Source organism: Theropithecus gelada, chromosome 8, assembly GCF_003255815.1.
Source record: "Theropithecus gelada isolate Dixy chromosome 8, Tgel_1.0, whole genome shotgun sequence".
Taxonomy (NCBI): Eukaryota; Metazoa; Chordata; class Mammalia; order Primates; family Cercopithecidae; genus Theropithecus; species Theropithecus gelada.
In genome coordinates, this window is record NC_037676.1 from 102,282,970 (window position 1) to 102,306,477 (window position 23,508).

General features: G+C 36.8%; 1 protein-coding gene across 3 annotated transcripts in view; it reads right to left on the minus strand.

The window, feature by feature from the left end:
* The window catches only part of RGS22 (regulator of G protein signaling 22), a 152,880-nt gene that overhangs the window by 14,678 nt on the left and 114,694 nt on the right, over positions 1-23,508 (minus strand). For all 3 annotated transcript variants that reach the window (XM_025393995.1, XM_025393994.1, XM_025393993.1), the window contains 5 exons: positions 21,970-22,128; positions 19,178-19,246; positions 10,318-10,479; positions 4,798-4,977; positions 1,058-1,216 (listed from right to left, as the gene is read on the minus strand). In XM_025393995.1, coding sequence (XP_025249780.1) covers positions 1,058-1,216; positions 4,798-4,977; positions 10,318-10,479; positions 19,178-19,246; positions 21,970-22,128 — 729 coding nt within the window. The remainder of the gene's footprint in view (positions 1-1,057; positions 1,217-4,797; positions 4,978-10,317; positions 10,480-19,177; positions 19,247-21,969; positions 22,129-23,508) is intronic.

Below are 23,508 nucleotides of genomic sequence, written 5' to 3' on the forward strand. Positions count from 1 at the left end.
TATTTTTGTGTCTTTTGGTGTCTTTTACATTTATTTTTAAAAATAAAATAGGCATAAGCTTATAAATAAGATGAAACATGTTATTTGGGAGCAATTACCCCTTCTTAATTAAAACAGATAAATATAAAGAGAGAAAGAGAACAATGAATGAATGAATGAATGAATGAATGAATGAATGGATAGATAGTAGACAAACAGGGAGGCTGGCCAATTTGTGACTCATTTACACATTTCACAATGTATCATTCTGTAATTTTTTTTTTTTTTTTAGACGGAATCTTGCTCTGTCACCCAGGCTGGAGTGCAGGGGCATAATCTTGGCTCACTGCAACCTCTGCCTCCCGAGTACAAGCAATTCTCCTGCCTCAGCCTCCCAAGTAGCTGGGACTACAGGCGCATGCTTCCACGCCCAGCTAATTTTTTTTTTTTTGGTATTTTAGTAGAGATGGGGTTTCACTGTGTTGCCCAGGCTGGTTGTGAACTCCTGAGCTCAGGTAATCCACCCGCCTTGGCCTCCCAAAGTGCTGGGATTACAAGCGTAAGGCACCGTGCCCAGCCCATTCTGTAATTTTAATATTGAAAATGCTGCCCCTGCCAGTACATAATATTTGTTCATTCATTTCCTGATTTATTCAATAAACAATTATTAATAATTAAGCATGTGCTGGACACTAGTGTAAGGGCTTATAAAACATGGATGAATAAGGCAGATACTATCATTGAGGATCTTAGTCCAATGAAGGTGACAGACGTAAAAACTTAATCACAGGACTATATAAAGCATGTTCTACAAGCGGGAGGAACGTTATTGCAGTGGATGCAAGTTGCTTGTGTTGCCACAGAAAGTCAAGGAAGCCTTCACTTAGAAGAGATGACATTTGAAATGAATTTAGAGGAATTCCAAAAGTCTGAAGCTTCTGACTGAAGGCTTAAAATCCACTAATATCTGTATTCCATAACTTCTCTCTATATATCCCCAGACAAAATTATTCTATAATTCACACATATCACATACCTTTTAAAAGTCTGATAAAACCCAAAATGAGTCTTGTCTCACCTTTCCAGATTTTTCGTCTTCTAGGACTGCCAATTTTTTTTTCTGCTTATTATATTCTTGTCTTCTTTCTAAAACACTCATAATATTTTCATCTGTTAAATTCTTCCTAAACTCACAGAACTGAGGCCAGAATTTAAACAGAACCCCAAAAATTGTCATCTGTATAAAAAAAGTCTCAGATTACAATTTTATACAAATGTACCAATTTAAACTCTATTCACCATAATAACAGATTAACTATTCTATCTTTAATATATACCATGTTTGCTCCAACTTATTGTCTCCAGACATCTTGGTATAGTTTTGCTCAGCACATGCTTATTATCAATGGTTTTTATTACCAATGAGAAGTCTTTCTTTAAAAAAAAAAACATACACTAAATACACTTAAAAGTCACTTTATTCTTTATGTTTCCCTAACCAATTGATTGTATTAATAAAGAATCCATTAGGTCTTTTAAAATAAGAAATTTATGTTTTCTTTTAAAACATATACTAGTTGATCTGCCATACACTCTGCTGTTTTATGCAAGTATTCCAAATATCCAGTTCATCAAGGGAACTCCCCCCTCCCTCTTTTCTTTCTTTTAGAGAAATGAAATACCATTTTGCCTCTGGAAAAGCTCTTAAACAAAGCTGCAGATCTAAGGATAAATCTTGAGTAACTTTTAAATGATATAATCTCTTACTTTTATGTGAGAGCAAGAAAAGTAACATTTAAAAAGCAGAACGGTATCCTGGACAAATGCTTTCTATAAGGACACTTTAAGTGATTAATTGTGATATTTATAGAGATAAGAATAGTTGCTCTAATTCTCATGCCAAGTTTTTCCATTAGTTCCAGAGGTATACATTACTTCAAGAAGGTAGGACTTGCTACATAAGATCAAGTTCAACATCTTATTGCTAGGAATGGCCTTTACCTAATGCCCTGGAAAAAAAAGAACCATCCCATTAGGCTCCAAGCCAACTCATAGGGGAAAAGAGGAATCTTTAAAAAGTAAATGCTGCAGTGATCAAGAGACCTGAAATGGCATATTTCATTACTCCTCTTTTCCATACATGAATGTTATTAGTAATACTAAAATTATTCGCTCCTTTTAAAATACAATTTTGTTATTGAATTCTGTAGCCTCTTGGGAGTGTAAATGTAAAATCTAGAGATACTTTATTTGATGAAACGCAGGCTTTTAAGACACTTTCATTTACATTTACCTGCCATACACTTAATTAAGTAATCCCCTGTTCCAATGTTAAGGGATCATGGCAGTTTTTATTATGAACTGAAGCTTAAATACTCCTCCTCCTCTATTAATCATACTTCTCAGTTATCTTTCCAAAACCTGAGTCACTCCCAGTTCTTGAATATATATATTTCCATTTTGAAGGCTTTCTAGTAAAAGTCACCCAATTAGGACATAAAACCACTCTATTGTTAAAAGTTGCAATTGAGATTGTAGGTTAATATATATTGTTAATTAAAATTACCCTGTACCTTTGTAATCTTAAAAGATAACCAAATTGTGGATAAGAAAATGTTTTAATAAACATAGAGCTACTTTACTCACTGCCAGTAAATAAATAACGGCTTTAGTATGAGCAAAAGGGGCCAGCGAAAATTTGACTGGGTGATGCAAACTTTCAGGTTATTGATAGTGGGAGTGAGGGATAGACAGAGGCTGCACCGATACCAATGCTAAAACTGTCAGCAGTTTTAAATTTACTATTCAGCCCTTCTGCTCAACTTTGCTCTCATTTCCAATTTGATCTTACTCCTTTCTGTCATGATATATTTCTTCTCACATCATTCATTTATGTATCCTAAAAATGTCTCCTCTATGCCTGGCATTTGAAGTGCAAAGATAAATAAGAACCATTCCCTGCCCTCAAAGAGGTTACAATCTAATGGGAAAGTCGACATGGGAATAATCACTTTCAATTTAGTGTGATAAGTGCTGCGACAGGGGTAAAAACAAGGGAGAGAAGATGATACTGCAAAAAACTCAGAAGAGAAAGCAGTAAGGGCCACTTATGAAACTGTAATTATTTCAATTAGACTAGGGGAGAGACGGCAGGGAGTGGTAAAAGATGTAGCTACAGAGATATCTAGGAGTATGGACTTCATTCTGAGGGCAATGGGAAGTATCTGAAATATTTTTTAAATTATTATTTGTAGAGATAGGATCTCACTATATTGCCCAGGCTGGTCTTGAACTCCGGGCCTCAAGCAATCCTCCTGCCTTGGCCTCCCAAAGTGCTGGGATTACTTACAGGTGTGAGCCAGTGTGCTTGGCTGGAATGGAAATATTTTAAGCAGAGAAGTGACATGATCAGATATACATTAAAAAAGGATTGCTCTGTCTACCCTTAGTTGGATGGTTTGGCGAGAACTCAGAGGCAGGGAGTTTCTGTAATACATTATGAGTCATGTTGCAGATCTAAAATGAGGTAGGTGAGTGGATGTGTGGATAGAATGACAGATAACGAGGAGATAACTAGGAAAGTTTTAGGAAAGGATTAGATATGGAGGTAAGGAAATGAAGGAGAGGGAAGACATGGAGATGGCCAACCAGATCTGTGGCTTGTATCCTGGGGTAGACGGCAGTGCCATTCTCTAAACTTCCTTGGGAAAAGAGGAATAACAACAGATTCAGTGGGATGAGGCCCCTAAATAAAGATTATTTATTTTCAGATGCTCTAACGTCCATATTTAAGATATATCTAGTAGGACTCCCTTTTAGAAAATCAGGTAGAAGTCATAGGCTAGAGGACTCCAATAAAATTCTTTGGTTACAATCCTTGAAGAGTATACCAGAACTGACTGGTATTGGCAGCTCCAGACATTTACCATCAGACTCAAGGCCTTTGATATCAATGGATAAGTCCTGGCCTGGTTACTAGGAAACCCAGGCTAGGCTAAGCTATCTCTAAGATCTTTTCATTAACAGATGTTACCATTCTGACACCATGTTTTCACCATTTCTCTATAGCACGTCCTCAATCATTCCTCTACATTTCTGCCTATTTTAATGCGTAATTTGGATTGTGAGTTCACTTTTGGTTCCTTAGAGGACTTAGAACACAGCTGGCTCACAAATGAATGTAAGAATAATCGCCTTTTACCATGCTCAAGGGCAATAATACCCTAAATCTCTGTTTCATATCACTTCATTCATGACATGGCCTTCCCTATTACCCCTATTATAATTTATTTTTCTTAATCATTTTTTAGAAACAACATCACTAAAAGGCTTTTTAAAATGCAAATAAATTATGTTCACCAAGTCACTGTTTTCTATTATTTATCTTAAAAAGAAGTAACTTGAGCAGGTTAACAGGCACAATTTTCCTTTCATGAGTTTGTATACTTTATGTTGGTAGAGTACTTAAATCTCCTCTCACTTATTTTATGAGCTATGTGAATATTCTAATCTTTAAAAATACACAAATCTTGGGACACACCTATTTTACACATTTTTGTGGTAGCAGATATTTTAAAAGGAAATATGTTGAAAAAGAAAGGAGGAATTAGCTGGAGTTTAACAAGAGTCTGTCATCCAGAAGAAGATATCCTTTTGGGCCTGGCAACTCCTGAGCTCAAACAATCTGCCTGCCTCAGCCTCCCAAAGTGCTGGGATTACAGGCATGAGCCACCATGCCTGGCCCAAAGGGATATCTATCTTTAAAAGGATTATCAATCTATTTTAAAATATGCTTAGCCACATGCCCTGATCTCTTACCTGTGCCTCTCTAAATACATATGGTCCTAACTCCTTCCGGTGTTCAATAATCTTTTGGGCTTGCTCTACTGGAATGTCAATTTGTAAAGCCGGTGGAATACTGGAATTAATAAAGCAGTTGATAATAGTTGTAATCTTCTTCTGGATGACAGACTCATCACAATGAGAATGGCATAAGTCCTGAACAGAAGAAGGAAAGATAGAATGGTATATAATTAATGAACTACCAGAACACTTAATAGAACTGTATCAATATGTGTTTCAATTAATATATACATTTCAACTTTAGGTCAAGAAGGCAGTGATATATTTCAAGGCTGTCTTTAAAAAATTATAGATTTTCTTTCTCTTAGATTTGAGGAACCTAAGACTTTGATACATGTACATGACATAAATACAGATTTCATATAATCCTGATCACTTGTTCCTCTAGGCAAAGGAATGACATTAGTATCTACTTTGACTCATTTAACCACCATATAATGAGGGCCTGTTATAAACCAGATACTGAGCTGAGCCCCTACCCTTTTAAGGTTCAATCTCCACTGGAGAAGTGTGAAAACACGTTACTCCAATTCTGGATAGTTAATACATTTTATGATAGAGGTATACATAGTATCCTAGGAGAACATTGAGAATAGGCACCTAACTCCACCTACAGGTGGATATAAAAGCTTTCCTGTCCAGTCTTGCTTCTACACGAAGGTGATTTAGGCTCAAAAAGGGTAGTGGGCATGCTGGTTGTCAACAGGTGTGCCATTTTATGTCTTTTATTATCCATGCTGTGTAGCTACCCTATCATATTATTCTCTTTATAGATAACCTAAAATTAATGATCATACATTAAAATGTGCCATGTAAAAAATTGTCAACATTTATTTTAGACACAGGGGGTACATGTGCAAGTTAGTTACATGGGAATATTGCATGATGCTGAGGTTTGGGGTACAGATCCTGTCACTTAGGTAGTGAACGTAGTACCCAACAGGTAGGTTTTCAACCCACCCTCCCCTCACTACCCCTTCTAGTAGTCAGCAGTGTCTATTATTCCCATATTTATGTCCATGTGTGCCCAATGTTTAGCTCACACTTATAAGTGAGAACATGTGGTTTTTGGTTTTCTTTTCCTGCATTAATTCTCTTAGGATAATGGCCTCCAGCTCCACCTACACTGCTGCAAAGGATATGATTTCATTTTTTCATGGCTACATAGTATTCCATGGTGTATATGTACCACATGTTCTTTATCCAGTCTACTACTGATGGGCACCTGGGTTGATTGCATGTCTTTGCTACTGTGAATAGTGCAGTGATGAACATATGTGTACATCTATCTTTTTGGCAGAATTATTTATTCTTCTTGGGGTATACATACAGTAATGGGATGGCTGGGTCAAATGGTAGCTGTGTTTCAATTTCTTTGAGAAATCTCCAGACTGCTTTTCACATGGCTGGACTAATTTACATTCCCACCAATAGTGTGTAAGTGCCCCCTTTTCTCTGCAGCCTCACCAAGCAGCTGTTGTTTTCTGACTGTTTAATAATAGCCATTCTGATTGGTGTGAGATGGTATCTCTCTGTGGTTTTGACTTGCATTTCTCTGATGATTAGTGATGCTGAGCATTTCTTCATACGTTTCTTGATTGGTCATTTATACACCTTTTTAGAAGTATATGTTCATGTCCTTTGCCCAAAATGAGCTAGTTTTAAAGTCACAGGTGTAGGACTATCATTTTTTTTTAAATAAAGAGGTAATTTCGCTTGAATTATGGCATTTCTCTGTCAAAGACATTGTTTTCCAAATCATCAGAAAGCAAACAAATTGGAAACTTCTCACTTTAGACCCAGAAATGAACCAACATTTATTAAGTACCCAGTATATGTTGGGCATTGTAATAGCTCTCCCATGGATATTATGAAAGAAATAAAAATTCTGATGTCTTTCATGTAAAACTTTATATATAATTTGGTGTAAGTGTGAAAAAAACTTAATATGTTACATTGTGACAATTAGCACTTCATACTCAATTAAGCATCACCTTAGAATAAAGCCTATTTAGGTCAGGTATGGTAGCTTATGCCTGTAATCCCAACAATTTGGGAGGCCGAGGCAAGCAGATGGCTTGAGCCCAGGAGTTCCAGACCATCCTGGGCAACATGGTGAAACTCTATCTCTACAAAAATATACAAAATATTAGCTGGGTGTGGTGGTGCATGCCTGTAGTCCCAGCTACTGGGGAGGCTGAGGTGGGAGGATTACCTGAGCCCAGGGAGGTCAACACTGCAGTGGGCCATGATCACACCACTGCACTCCAGCCTGGGCAACAGAGTAAGATGGTGTCTCAAAAAAAAGAAAAAAAAAAGAAAAAGCCTATTTTATATTATTCAATTAGCCTCCTAACTATGGAATATAAGGCTCATGAAATAAAACAAATTTGTGAAGCTATACAATTATAATTTTGAGCAAAAAGACAGCATTTGGACATAATTATAACTGATTTTTTTTTCTAATTGTTCTGCCCTGTTGTGCCATTAGCTTAGTTAACTCTCGCCTATTATTAAGGTCTCAGTTTAAGCATACTTTCCTCTAGTAGGCTTTCTGTGACTTTCAGTCCAGGAGAGACGTCCATCTCAGGTACTCCCATAGCATACTGTGTTTCTGCCCTTGTTGCACTAATCACACTCTTATAATTGTCTTGTCTAACACTCATTTGTCCTTCCTCTGACACTGTAAGCTCTAACAGGGTAGACTATTTTGATCACAGTTGTATCCTCAGGATTTGGCCTGGCCCTTGGTAGGTGCTTAATAAATATTTGTTGGATAAATAAATCCTTCCAGTCTTTTCTTTATAGACACAAACACACACATACGCATACACTTTAGATGAAACCATACTGATTTTTAGTAGCTAGTTTTTAAAAAGGATCAATGAGCAGAACATCTTTTCCCATCATTGATTATTCTCCTAGAACATTTTTAATGGCTAGAGAATGTTCTACTATATAGATATATCATAATTTAGTAACCAATGTCCTTGTTGTACAACTGGTTCTTTCCAACTTTTCACAATCCAGAGCAATGTTTGACTAAGATTGCTCCAGCTATCTCTTTGTATATTACCACAATCAATACTGAGAAGCAGCACAGCTTAGTGGTTAAGGGCATGGGCTTTAGCAATAGAATGACCTGATTCAAAGTCTAGCTCTACCAGTTAATTAGCTGTGTGATGTCGGGAATTTCTTAGCCTTTCTGTGCATTAGTTTCATCTGTGAAGTGATGAGAATGACATCCTTGACCTCATGGGATTCTTGTGAAGAATAAATTCATTATTACATGAAAAGCATTAAGACAATATCTGGCACATAGTAAACACTTAATAAGACTAAGCCTTATAAGAGTTAGCTCGGTTAGACTTTATCAAGTGGAATAAATGCCTTCCAGCTGGCAAACTCCCTCACGGCCCAATGCAAGTATCATCACTCTTGCTGAGACTTCACCGTCCTATTGTCCCCCCACCCCATCATTCTCTCCTCTGTGCTAAAACTATACCTAGTCAGAACATGGATAAGAGTCAACATTATTTCCTAATATTTGTTCTCATGGATGTTTTCCTGCCTGAAAGAGGGCAGTGTGTTGTATTCACCTTTTTATGCCTACAATCTAGCATAATGCCTGGCACATTCGATACTTAGTAAATGTTTGTTATATAAACAACTTTACTCCTATAGCTTGCTTTTTAATAGCTACCTAGTATTGTAAGTCTCTCATGCTATATTGTAGAAAAGACATTAAAATGGAGACCAAAATTTAAATGGAGGCCTTAAAGGAGAAAGTCATAAAACTAAGGGTTCACGGTGTGTAAGTCTATAGTTGGTTTTTTAAAATACCTATTTTACAAAGTGTATCTCATTACCTCTTGTCCTAGCAGGGTTAGGCTTGTTCATATTTATATTAGGTTAAAGATAGTTCTGCCCACCCATAAGAAAAAATTACCTATTGAGGAAAACACACTCTACCTCCTTTTTAATTCCCAAAAAAGTTATTTTAATATTGCTCATGTGAAAGGCTGTGAAAAAGCTTCTCTCAAAAATTTATTTTTTACCAGCCTGGGCAACACAGGCAGACCCCATCTCTACAAAAAAATTAAAAATTAGCCAGGCATGGTGGTGCATGCCTGTACTCCCAACTACTTGGGGGGCTGAGGTGGGAAGATCACTTCAGCCCAGGAGGTCAAGGCTGCAGTGAGCTGTCACTGTGCTACTGTACTCCAGTCTGGGCAATAAAGTGAGACCCTGTCTCAAAAATGTTGTTTTTTAATGTTACAGTCTCAGCTGAGAATAGTACAAAAACTGTTGATAACAGAAAAGGGTAGAAAACAGTTTTACTGTATGTTGGAAAAACTTAGAAATAAATTTTATTGAGCAACTACTAACTATATGTTAAGCAACTGTATTAGTGTCACATAGTACATAGTTATAGGCCATTTGAAAGCATTATACTCCTAAATTGTTAATTTTTATTCCCCACATTTACAATGGGATGGAATAGACTGCTTGCAAGGAAATGAGCCTGCTACCTCTGAGAGCATTTAAGCAAAGATTAAAATACTGTTCAGTATTTCTAGACATTTCTTTATTCAAATCTAGACAACATAACAGGGAAAGTTCCTTCCTCCTCTTCAGTGTGAAGATTCTGTATGACTACACTCAACACTTAACCCTGAAAATAAACTGCCTTTGTACCTAACCATTTCTCTTTTACTTATTTTGTTAAGAATTTGGCTGTTCTTTTTCATCTCTAATTCTTTCTAATTCCTTTCTCTTCTCTATTGGTTTATTTATCCATAATCCAGTGTCTTTGATTACTATTACTGTAAATATGCCTGGGAGGGATTCTTACAAAGAGATCTTAGTTGTATGGATACACCAAATATAGATACTGTTAGGAAAAAATATGTACAGTACATTTAGAGATGATTGATGTGTAGAAATATAGTTAAAACTCTCTTCAGGAAGGTTCTCATTAAATCATATGTACGTTAATATCTGAAAAAAACCTAATACAGGTTGAGCATCCTTTACTTAAAATGTTTGGGACCAGAAGTATGTTAGATTTTGGATTCATTTTTGGTTTTCGAATATTTGTATTATACCTACTGGTTGAGCATTCCAAATCTAAAAATAAAAAATCTGAAATACTCCAAGGAGCATTTACTTTAAGTATCATGTTGGCACTCAAAAAGTTTCAGATTTTGGAGCATTTCAGGTTTCAGATTTTCAGACTTGGAATGCCTAACCTGTATTATCATTCCAGGGCTCACTCTTATTCTTCACTGTATAATAATAAATGTATCTAGAGATTGGACAATAAACATCTCAATATTTATATACTGGTAGGAAGAAAATGGCAAAATTGGGATATCTTATACAAATCTTGTGCATAAAGTTAGTTGAAAATCTGACATTTTAATGCATTTCCTCCTCAAAACAGGTGGTTTTCTCCAGCTCCCAATACAATACCTTATATTTTTGTACTTCTTGCCAAAAGAGTAAACCATTTTCCAATAAATCTCCTTTTAGAGCCACAAAACGTTGAAATTGTCTTGAAGTAACTGGATTCAATAATGCTTTGCGAAAAGCAATGATTTCACAAGATGAAGAGATCCACTTACTCTCCACAGGCTGTCCAAAACAGAGAATACAGGAAATTGGCTCATTAATTAGGCTAACAATTACCAACTTCTATCTCCTGTAATTTTGCCTGTCGAAATGTGTAGCATGGCTACAATAGAATTTTGCAACATTTTCCCCTGTTCCTTTCTCTTTTGTCTCCTTTATATTTTTATGGCTTCATTTTTAGGAGGTAGAGTGAAAAAGAAATGACTAGATGATTTAGACCATATGACTATATTGTTTAAAAATGTTAACAGTTATTACAGCTTGAGATTATGGTGAAAAACTACTTTTTAGTACATTGTATGAGTTCTGTGCTTAAACAGAACAAAGTAATCATAATGTTATGATTATATGTTATTACATTATTTATTTTATTATTACATGTTATATATTAATATATAATTCTCTTGCTTTTTAAAAAGTAAAAGTAAACATTTAATATATTTTCATTTTTTAAGAAAAAATTATCAATTGATTCTATAAGTTAAATAATTTACTACAGAGCTTCACTATAATTTTATCCTGAAAATACTATATTTTTAGATGAGACATCTTTTTGTTATGTTAATAATGATTAAAAATAATAACAAATAATGATTATTAATAAATTATTTTATTAAAATTCCTTTGACTGACTGTTTACTTTACATAACATAAAAGCCAGAAGCACCCATGGCATTTTAGTAACACCTAAAGGTATTTTTATCAACATTTATTATACATCTTTACAATTTGGAAATATAAAATATCTACTTTTTTTATTTTGCCCATTTAAAATCACATATTCAACCCCATTTAGCCTTTCAGATTGAAAACATAAGAAATCGATTTTATCAAATTCACTAAATAGATTTTAATATTTAAGTTCCCCAAAGCTGATTTTTAGCTTACAACCATGCAAGGAAGTATCATTCCAAAGACAACAGTTCAGATGGATTTAGCAACACATAAAATAAATTCCTTGAAACAAATAATATGTGACTATCAATTTAAGTGTTTAGAGAGTTACATTTTTTAAAAGTGCCATGGTAACACAAAGGAAGGAGTAACTAATTCTGCCTGGAGGAGTAAAACCTTTACAGAGAAGGGCCTTGAGGATGACATCTGAGTTGAAAACTGAAAAGCGAAGCAACTCCAGGCAGTCTAGATGAATGGTGGTGCCATTAGCCCAGATAAAGTGAATAGAAGTGAATAGATGTCACTATTTTAGTGAGACACATGTCATGTTCTCTGGACAAAAAGTTAAGACCCCCACCATATGGCCCATATTAAAATTATAGCCCTACAAATAGGAACAGCTATGTATTAGACTGGGATGTTTATTTAAAATCCACTCAGCAAATAATATTTTAAGATCTGCTTAAGATAGTAAAACTTAGAAATTTAACTAAAACCTGTAATTTAAACAAAATAATAAAATACATGTAATAAACAATTATACAAAAATAATTCCATTCCATGTAATATTTCAATCAAAATTATAGCAAAAAACAAACATTAAAAAAGTTTATTTCTTTTCAAGAGGAAAATACACAAAAGAGCATGCTAACAGGTACATACATTCCTCTAATATTCAAATAAACATCTATTTTTGTTAGTTAGCAGAGGGTCACCTAGGTCTAGTTGGACATTTTATTAGGACCTGCAGAAGGATAAGTACACATAAACTTGCAAGTTCAAAAGGAAGACTATGTTTATTATGCATGTTACAAAGCAAAATAGGCCATTTCTAGCCAGGTATTATATTGTAGTGGTTTTAAATCATCAAAATGATAGTTATCTTAATTCTTTTAAAGCTAAAATTCTATCTTTTTGCTTTTAATATTTTTATTTCTATTTCAATTTGATTTGATTTTTTATGTGTGCTCCTGCTCGGCAAAGTGCCCTTGTGAGGATGCCTGAGAGCAGTGTACAGTTATGATTAAAATGCAGCTCTAAATAGAAGGGATAATGTACCTGGCGTGATGGCTCATGCCTGTAATCCTAGCAGTTTGGGAGGCCAAGATGGGCAGATTGCCTGAGCTCAGGAGTTCAAAACCAGCCTGGGCAACATGATAAAACCCCGTTTACATTACAAATGCAAAAAATAAGCTGGGTGTAGTGGTGTGTGCCTGTAATCCCAACTACTGGGGAGGCTGAGGCATGAAACTTGCTTGAACCTGGGAGGCAGAGGTTTCAGTGAGCTGAGATTGTGCCACTTCATTCCAACCTGGGCGACAGAGCAAGACTCTGTCGATCAATAGATAGATAGATAGATAGATAGATAGATAGATAGATAGATAGATAGATAGATAGATAGATAGATAGACAGACAGGCAGGCAGATAAATTAAAGTCATAATGTAAGACAATTTAACCTGCTGATTCTGCTGCATGCTGCTCATTTTTTGTGTAATTCACTCTCAATAATAAACTATCATATGTTGGAATGCACAGCTTGTCTCAGTAAATCCATGACACACAGAATAAAGAAAAATACATATTTAAGGCAATCACACACTTCTAAGGTTGAGCAGGTCAAGGATCTCTTTAAGAACAGAGCTCCTTATTCAGGAGGTGAACACAGGAGGATCACTCGAGCCCAGGAGTTAGATGTGATAACGAGCTATGATCATACTATTGCACTCTGGCCTGGGCAACACAGCAAGACCTGAATAATAATAATAATAAGTTTTTTAAAAAGAACAGAGTTCTGAATTCCAAGGGTCAATGGGAAGCCTCTAACAGGGGACTCTGGCCTTGTGGAGGAACCCTGTTTCCCTTTCATCCCCCCACCTTTTCACCCAATAAAACCCAGCTTTATTCACCCTTTAAACCGTCTCCCAGCCTAAATTTTCCTGGCCGAGGGACAGACAAGAACCCAGTCTTTAGCTGAACGAAGGAAAAGTCCTGCAACATTCTTGGCATACAACCTGGGGGCTCTTGAAGAGATGTATCAGAATTCCACAATGCATCTGGTTCTTGGGCAAGTCACTGAAACGTGGGTCAGATGTTGAAAGCTGCTGTACTACGATGTGAAAATTAAGCCCACCACAGCTCAACAAGGCCTATTGCCTCTAGACTCCACATCTGTGGGCAGGGCATAACTGAACAAAAGGCAGGAGACAACTTCTGCAGACCTAAACGTTTGAAGAGAGCATTGGTTCTCCCAGCACAGCATTTGAGCTCTGAGAATGGACAGAGTGTCTCCTCAAGTGGGTCCCTGACCCCCATGTAGCCTAACTGGGAGGTGTCTACATGGTAGGGGCCGACAAACACCTCATATAGGCGGCTGCCCCTCTGGGACGAAGCTTCCAGAGGAAGGATCAGGCAGCAATATTTTCTGTTCTGCAATATTTGCTCTTCTGCAGCCTCTGCTGGTGATACCCAGGCAAACAGGGTCTAGAGTGGAACTCCAACAAACTACAACAGACCTGCAGCTGAGGGACCTGACTGTTAGAAGGAAAACTAACAAGCAGACAGGAGCAGCATTAACATCAACAAAAAGGACATCCACACCAAAACGCCATCTGTAGGTCACCATCATCAAAGACCAAAGGTAGATAAAACCACAAAGATAGGGAGAAACCAGAGCGGAAAAGCTGAAAATTCTAAAAATCAGAGCATCTCTTCTCCTCCAAAGGATTACAGCTCCTCACCAGCAACAGAACAAACCAGGATGGAGAATGACTTTGACAAGCCGACAGAAGTAGGCTTCAGAAGGTCAGTAATAACAAACTTCTCTGAGCTAAAGGAGGATGTTGGAACCCATCACAAGGAAGGTAAAAACCTTGAAAAAGGATTAGACGAATGGCCAACTAGAATAAACAGTGTGGAGAAGACTTTAAATGACCTGATGGAGCTGAAAATCATGGCACAAGAACTTTGTGATGCATGCACAAGCTTCAAGAGCAAATTCAATCAAGTGGAAGAAAGGGTATCTGTGATTGAAGATCAAATTAATGAAATAAAGCGAGAAGACAAGATTAGAGAAAAAAGAGTAAAAAGAAATGAACAAAGCCTCCAAGAAATATGGGACTACGTGAAAAGAGCAAATCTACATTTGACTGGTGTACCTGAAAGTGATGGGGAGAATGGAACCAAGTTGGAAAACATATCTTCAGGATATTATCCAGGAGAACTCCCCCAACCGAGAAAGGCAGGCCAACATTCAAATTCAGGAAATACAGAGACCACCACAAAGATACTCCTCGAGAAGAGCAACCCCAAGACATAATTATCAGATTCGCCAAGATTGAAATGAAGGAAAAAAGGTGTTAAGGGCAGCCAGAGAAAAAGGTCGAGTTACCCACAAAGGGAAGCCCATCAGACTAACAGCGGGTCTCTCGGAAGAAACCCTACAAGCCAGAAGAGAGTGGGGGCCAATATTCAACATTCTTAAAGAAAAGAATTTTCAACCCAGAATTTCATATCCAGCCAAACTAAGCTTCATAAGTCAAGGATAAATAAAATCCTTTACAGACAAGCAAATGCTGAGAGATTTTGTCACCACCAGGCCTGCCTGACAAGAGCTCCTGAAGGAAGCACTAAACATGGAAAGAAACAACCGGTACTAGCCACCATGAAAACATGCCAAATAGTAAAGACCACTGATGCTATGAAGAAAGTGCATCAATTAATGGGCAAAATAACCAGTGAACTTCATAATGACAGGATCAAATTCACACATAACAATATTAACCTTAAATGTAAATGGGCTAAATGCCCCAATTAAAAGACACAAACTGGCAAATTGGATAAAGAGTCAAGATCCATCAGTGTGCTGTATTCAGGAGACCCATCTCATGTGCAAAGATGCACAAAGGCTCAAAATAAAGAAATGGAGGAAGATCTATCAAGCAAATGGAAAGCAAAAAAAGTAGGGGTTGCAATCCTAGTCTCTGATAAAACAGACTTTAAACCAACAAAGATCAAAAGAGACAAGGCCATTACATAATGGTAAAGGGATCAATTCAACAAGAAGAGCTAACTATCCTAAATATACATGCACTCAACACAGGAGCACCCAGATTCATAAAGTAAGTCCTTAGAGACCTACAAAGAGACTTAGACGCCCACACAATAATAATGGGAGACTTGAACACCCCACTATCAATATTAGAGAGATCAATGAGACAGAAGGTTAGCAAGGATATCCAGGACCGGAACTCAGCTCTGCAACAAGCAGACCTAATAGACATCTACAGAACTCTTCACCCCAAATCAACAGAATATACATTATTCTCAGCACCACATCACACTTATTCTAAAACTAACCACCTAATTGGAAGTAAAGCACTCCTCAACAAATGTAGAAGAACAGAAATCACAACAAACTGTCTCTCAGACCACAATGCAATCAAACTAGAACTCAGGATTAAGAAACTCACTCAAAACCATACAACTACATGGAAACTGAACAACTTGCTCCTGAATGACTACTGGGTAAATAATGAAATGAAGGGAGAAATAAAGATGTTCTTTCAAACCAATGAGAATAAAGACACAATGTACCAGAATCTCTGGGACACATTTAAAGCAGTATGTAGAGGGAAATTTATAGTACTAAATGCCCACAAGAGAAACCAGGAAAGATCTAAAACTGACACCTAACATCACAATTAAAAGAACTAGAGAAGCAAGAGCAAACAAATTCAAAAGCTACCAGAAGGCAAGAAACAACTAAGATCAGAGCAGAACTGAAAGAGATAGAGACACAAAAAACCCTTCAAAAAAATCAGTGAATCCAGGAGCAAGTGTTTTGAAAAGATCAACAAAATTGATAGACTGCTAACCAGACTAATAAAGAAAAGAGAGAAGAATCAAACAGATGCAATAAAAATGATAAAGGGGATATCACCACCGATCCCACAGAAATACAAACCACCACGAGAGAATACTATAAACACCTCTATGCAAATGAACTAGGAAATCTAGAAGAAATGGATAAATTCCTGGACACATACACTCTCTCAAGACTAAACCAGGAAGAAGTTAAATCCCTGAACAGACCAATAACAGGCTCTGAAATTGAGGCAATAATTAATAGCTTACCAACCAAAAAAAGTCCAGGACCAGACGGATTCACAGCCGAATTCTACCAGAGGTACAAAGAGGAGTTGTACCATTCCTTCTGAAACTATTGCAATCAACAGAAAAAGAGGGAATCCTCCCTAACCCATTTTATGAGGCCAACATCATCCTGATACCAAAGCCTGGCAGAAACACAACAAAAAAAGAGAATTTTAGACCAATATCCCTGATGAACATCAATGCGAAAATCCTCAATAAATTACTGGCAAATCAAATTCAGTGGCACATCAAAACTTATCCACCACGAACAAGTCTGCTTCATACATGGGATGCAAGACTGGTTCAACATATGCAAATCAATAAACATAATCCATCACATAAACAGAACCAATGACAAAAAACAGATGATTATCTCAATAGATGCAGAAAAGGCCTTCAACAAAATCCAACAGCCTTTCATGCTAAAAACTCTTAGTAAACTAGGTATTGATGTAATGTATCTCAAAATAATAAGAGCTATTTATGACAAACCCACAGCTAATATCATACTGAATGGGCAAAAACTGGAAGCATTCCCTTTGAAAACCAGCACATTTGATTGTGTATTTAGAAAACCCCTTCGTCTCAGCCCAAAATCTCCTTAAGCTGATAAGCAACTTCAGCAAAGTCTAAGGATACAAAATCAATGTGCAAAAATCACAAGTATTCCTATACAATATTAACAGACAGAGTACCAAATCATGAGTGAATTTCCATTCACAATCGCTACACAGAGAATAAAATACCTAGGAATCCAACTTACAAGAGATCTGAAGGACCTCTTAAAGCAGAACTAGAAACCACTGCTAAATGAAATAAAAGAGGACACAAACAAATGGAAGAACATACCATGCTCATGGATAGGAAGAATCAATATCGTGAAAATGGCCATACTGCGCAAAGTAATCTGTAGATTCAATGCCATCCCCATCAAGCTACCAATGACTTTCTTCACAGAATTAGAAAAAAACTACTTTAAACTTCATATGGAACCAAAAAAGAGCCCACATTGCCAAGACAATCCTAAGCCAAAAGAACAAAGTTGGAGGCATCACACTACCTGACTTCAAACTATACTACAAGGCTACAGTAACCAAAACAGCATGGTACTGGTACCAAAAAAGATATATAGACCAATGGAACAGAACAGAGGCCTCAGAAATAACACACACATCTACAATCATCTGATCTTTGACAAACCTGACAAAAACAAGAAATGAGGAAAGGATTCCCTATTTAATAAATGGTGCTGGGAAAACTGGCTAGCCATAAGTAAAAAGCTGAAACTGAATCCCTTCCTTATACCTTATACAAAAATTATTTCAAGATGGATTCAAGACTTAAATGTTAGATCTAAAACCATATAAATGCTAGAAGAAAACATATGCAATACCATTCAGGACATAGGCATGGGCAAGGACTTGATGACTAAAACACCAAAAGCAATGGTAATGAAAGTCAAAATAGACAAATGGGATCTAATTAAACTAAAGAGCTTCTGCATAGCAAAAGAAACTACCATCAGAGTGAATAGGTAACCTACAGAATGGGAGAAAATTTTTGCAATCTGCCCATCTGACAAAGGGCTAATATCCAGAATCTACGAAGAGCTCAAACAAATTTACGAGAAAAAAAAAATCAAAAAGTGGGCAAAGGATATGAATAGACACTTTTCAAAAGAAGACATTTATGCAGGCAACAGACACATGAAAAAAATGCTCATCATCACTGATCATCAGAGAAATGCAAATCAAAACCATAATGAGATACTATCTCACACCAGTTAGAACGGCAATCATTACAAAGTCAGGAAACAACAGATGCTAGAGAGGATGTGGAGAAACAGGAACACTTTTACACTGTTGGTGAGAGTGTAAATTGGCCAGACCACTGTGGAAGACAGTGTGGTGATTCCTCAAGGATCTAGAACTAGAAATACCATTTGACCCAGCCATCCCATTACTGGGTATATACCCAAAGGATTATAAATCATGCTGCTATAAAGACACATGCACATGTATGTTTATTGTGGCACCCTGCACAATAGCAAAGACTTGGAACCAACCCAAATGTTCATCAATGATAGACTGGATTAAGAAAATGTGGCACATATACACCATGGAATACTATGCAGCCATTAAAAAAGGATAAGTTCATGTCCTTTGCAGGGACACAAATGAAGCTGGAAACCATCATTCTCAACAAACTATCACAAGGACAGAAAACCAAACACTGCATGTTCTCACTCATAGGTAGGAATTGAACAATGCAATCACTTTGACACAGAGAGGGGAACATCACACACTGGGGCCTGTTGGGGAGTGGGAGGCTGGGGGAGGAGCAGCATTAGGAGAAATAACTAATGTAAATGATGAGTTGATGGGTGCAGCAAACCAACATGGTACAACAAACCTGCACATTGTGCACATGTACCCTAGAACTTAAAGTATATATTAACAAAAAGAACAGAGTTCTGATAGAGTCACATTTTCCTCCAAATTCCATTCACCTATTAAAAACAGTATCAGTGCTCAGTTGTCAGTTTAGGAAACAGTGTGTCTTCAGTGAGAATTTTTGAACAAGAAGGGGAAAGAAAAACAATACTTTGACAGAGCAAAACTTACAAGAGGAAAAATATAAGAAACATTACTTGCCTTCCAGACCCCGATTTTCTTTTCAGGCTTCTGTAGTAAGAGCTCTTCTGCTATGTCTTCCATCTGTACCTGAAAGCAAAACCAATTATTTTATCCCAGTTATTCAGACTAAAGGTTTGAAATAATTTACTAATTAAGTAGCTTAAAAAATGAGATAAAGGTTAACTTGGATAAGAGATAGTGAAGTTTAGGAGAAAGAGGATAAAACTTAAAAATGGAAGCCCTGTGGTCAGATACCAAATTTTTCTGAGCACTGTATTCTCATCTGTAAAACAGAGATAATAACAGCCAATTGTTATTGCCCCAAATGATGATAGTTTCACTTGAGCTCACATGGGAACTGAAGCTGGAAAGACAGTTATAACTTCTCAGACTTTTTAGCTATTTTCTAGCCATATACTTTCACAACTAATTTTAAAAGAGTACTAAAAGTTACTCGACACAGAAATATAGTAGATATTTCTTGGGGTTATTGTCTATTCATATTATTTCCCCTTTCTTGGAAACCACTCATAACAAATCTGTGCTGTTGACTCTATCTCCCTGTCCATAGCAGACAGACCCAGAAGCGGATCTAGAGAGATAAGGACTAGAATCACTGGGGCTAAGTCTTTTTGATAGACAGAGCCAGGTGGAAAGAGCTGAGAATTATTGCTGGGTTCCCATGGCTGTTCTGGCCTACATCTTTTCTAAAGCTTGGGCGTCAACTCTTAAGTGTGTGAGATGTCCCAGCACCATTTTAGAATAAATCGTCACCCCTCCTTTTTGTCTTTGGTTCAAGGTTGCCAAAATCAGTTTATTTTTCTGGCCACCCAAAGAATGCTAAGTCAAGAAATTACTATGCATTACAATAAAATTACAGCGATAAACATAATGAGGAAATGCGGTAAATAATATTAGCAAGCCAGATGTCCTTTTACTTGGTTTTGGATAGAGAATTGGAGTTAACCTGAAGAAAGAGAATGAGGAGATTTGAGTTTTCCCAAAGCTTATTTCCAGAAACATTTTGCCTGAAGTCAATCCTTCCTCTTCATACTATATATTCTGTCTTCCCAACTGTACTGTGTTTTCCATAAGTTGCTCAGCTCAAATGACTAAGGGTATTTCCAAATAAGTAGGCCACAAAGTGTTTGAGAAACTGAATATAGAAGGAAGCTTTTCAGGTTCTTCCTGATTAGTATTAATGGCACGTGGCTTTGCATACTAAAGTCCAAAATTACGTGTTTTCTGACCTCTGTGTTATTTTTATAAAGATCAGGTTTGCCTGAAACCTAAAAACAAGGTATGCTAATGACATTTTAAATTATCAAAGAAATACTTCTCATAAAATAAAAATAAGACAAAGCAAAGACAAACCCACTTTACAAAATAAAAAGTAAAAATCTGCACTCCCCAAACCCATTCCCAGGAGGCATAGATATTTTTCTATCATAAGCATAAACAGATGGATGGAGATGCATAGACAGAGATGTAAGTAAATGTAATGGGATTATCTTCTATATATTGTTCTGCATCCTCCTTGTTTTGTTCAATAAATGACATCTTTCATATAGTACATGTGGAAATCTCATATTTCATTTTGTAAGGAAATCTGCATATTTTTCCATAGTACAGAATTATCATAACTCATCTAATTCTTCCCCCATTTGATACTGCAATGAATATCCTTGTATAACCTTGTCCATTTGTGTGAGGACTTAATAATATTAAAAATAACAACTATATTAATAGATAAGAGTTGAGTGTTTGCCATGTGCCAGGCACCATTCTAAGACAGACACTAAGCACATGTTAATTTCACTTCATTTTTCAGAACAACCTTACTAAGTAATTACTATGACCAACTCGATTTTTCAAATAAGGAAACAATTTATGAAAGTTAAAGGTGGTACAACTAATATGTGGCAGTGTTGAGATTAAAACTTGGCAGTCAGAGCTGGGCACCGTGGCACTTGCCTACAGTCCCAGCAATTCAGAGGCTGAGGCAGGAAGACTGATTGAGCCCCAGTGGTTCAAAGCTGTAGTACACCACGATTGTGCCTGTGAATAGCCACTGCACTCTAGTTTGGACACTGAGACAACAGGGTGACCCCCGGCTCTCAAACAAAAAACCAAAAACTTGGGAAGTTTGACTCCATGCTTCTTTTTAAAAATTTATTATTATTATTATTATTATTATTATTATTATTATTATCATTATCATTATTTTAGAGACAGGGTTTCATTCTGTCACCCAGGCTAGAGTGCACTGATGTGATCATAGCTCACTGTAGCCTTGATCTCCTAGACTCAAGCAATCCTCCTGCTTCAGTCTTCCAAGTAGCTGGGACTACAGGTGCATGCCACCACACGTGGCTGACTCCATACTTCAAACCACTCTCAACAGAAGTACAATGACTAAGGCCTGGCATAGCATCTCACACCTGTAATCCCAGCACTTTGGGAGGCCAAGGCAGGAGGACTGCTCGAGCCTAGGAGTTTGAGACCAGCCTGGCACATAGAAAGACTCCATCTCTTCAAAAAAAAAAAAATGTTTTTTAATTAGCTAGGCATGGTAATGCATGCCTGTAGTCTCAGCTACTTGGAAGACTGAGGTGGGAGTATTGCTTGAGCACAGGAGTTCAAGGCTGCAGTGAGCTAGGATCACACTGCTGCACTTCAGACTGGGTGACAGAGAGAACCCATTCCTTAAAAAAAAAAAAAAATACAATGGCTGGGTCACCAGGTATGCACATTTGAAGTTTTGAGAGGTACTGACAACTGCTTTCAAAAGATTATACTAATTTATATACCTTTATCTTTTGACGTGCTGCAAACTGTTCACTTGCAAGAAACAATGGCAGCCATACATTTTCTAGCCTATTTTGGACATGCTTCTGGATTTCAACTAGAACAGGTGCATCAAGCTGCTCATGAAGAATCTTCCCCCAGCCACCACTTAAATGCATTACCTAAGAAAATTAAAATGGAAACAGAAACTATTGTGCTTTTTAAAAGAAACACTAATAATCATTAATTCATTCATTCACTACAAAACCATTTGCTGCATCCTGAGGAGTGCCAATTTTCATTTTTGGTATAACATCTCCTGGCTATACTGAGCAGTAATTCCCCTAAAATCAGACAGACAATTGCGGTGTATGTGGTGGTTGTTTTAGATGTATGATTTGTGCTTACTTATGATATATCAAAAAGAACACAGAAGTGAGATTTTTATCCTGTGTGACCACAGCAATGGCATTTTTTTCTCTCCATGGACTCAGTATCTCCAACTGAAAAATGAGGACATTAGTCTATTAGTTTTCTAATATCCTATGAATCTGTGATTCTAGTCAAATTGATCCATTTAAGAATTTTCTTCTGTGGATAAGGAAAATGTGTTAGTTAAAAGACAATCTTGACTCAGATATTATAAATATGTATATTACCAACAAATATTGGGTTGGAGATAGGATGATGGCAGCTGTAGTGCACTATGCACCTAGAACAGTGCAGCTGTAGTGATAGCAATGTAGGGCTTTTCCAGCAACCTCTAAGCAGAAAACAGAGGCAACAGGAAGAAGAAAAAGGTCATGTTTTATAGACAATAAGTACCATTTGTAAAACACAATTTCTTTGTGATCTAAATTTTCCTTCTGCTTAACTATTGGCTTCAACAAGCTACTAATGGCTTTTTCCTGCCGTAACTCATTCTGGTTTCTCCCTGTTTCTGTGTACATACCACTCAAAATTTCTGGATGGCTCAGTGGAACAACTGCCCTCTTCTTAGTTCTCCTTTGAGCAATAATATTAATATAATACCCTACTAATACTATTGTTTTATATAAAAACAAAAAGGAAATCCTCTTCTTAGTCCTCCTTCAATAATATCAACTAAATAATATCAACACTAATATTGTTTCTGCATAAAAACAAAAAAGAAAAGGAAAAAAAAGACTACCTTGCTAATTAAAGAGCAAATTGGCTGCACAACTGAAATCTGGACTAGCACGATCTTTGTAAACAATGTGATGCAGACATCCTTAAGTACAAAATACATTTTAAAAGTAATGACAAAGACAAAGAAGGATCATTGGGAAAACTCCTCTGTAGTAAACACATCCATTTGCTATGATAGCAGTGGGTGACTTTCACTGACTTGGATTCTCAGCATGTTGTGTGTACTATGGAGGATTCACACAGTAGCATGAGATACCATGAAACCTCACGCAATGGAGCACAAGCCAAGTAGAAAACAAATGCTTTCCATGTGTTTATTTCATACTTGTGCTTATTGAGACACCCAACCACTTTTGCTAATGTGTCCCAGATTTGTATCTCAAGGAACTAAG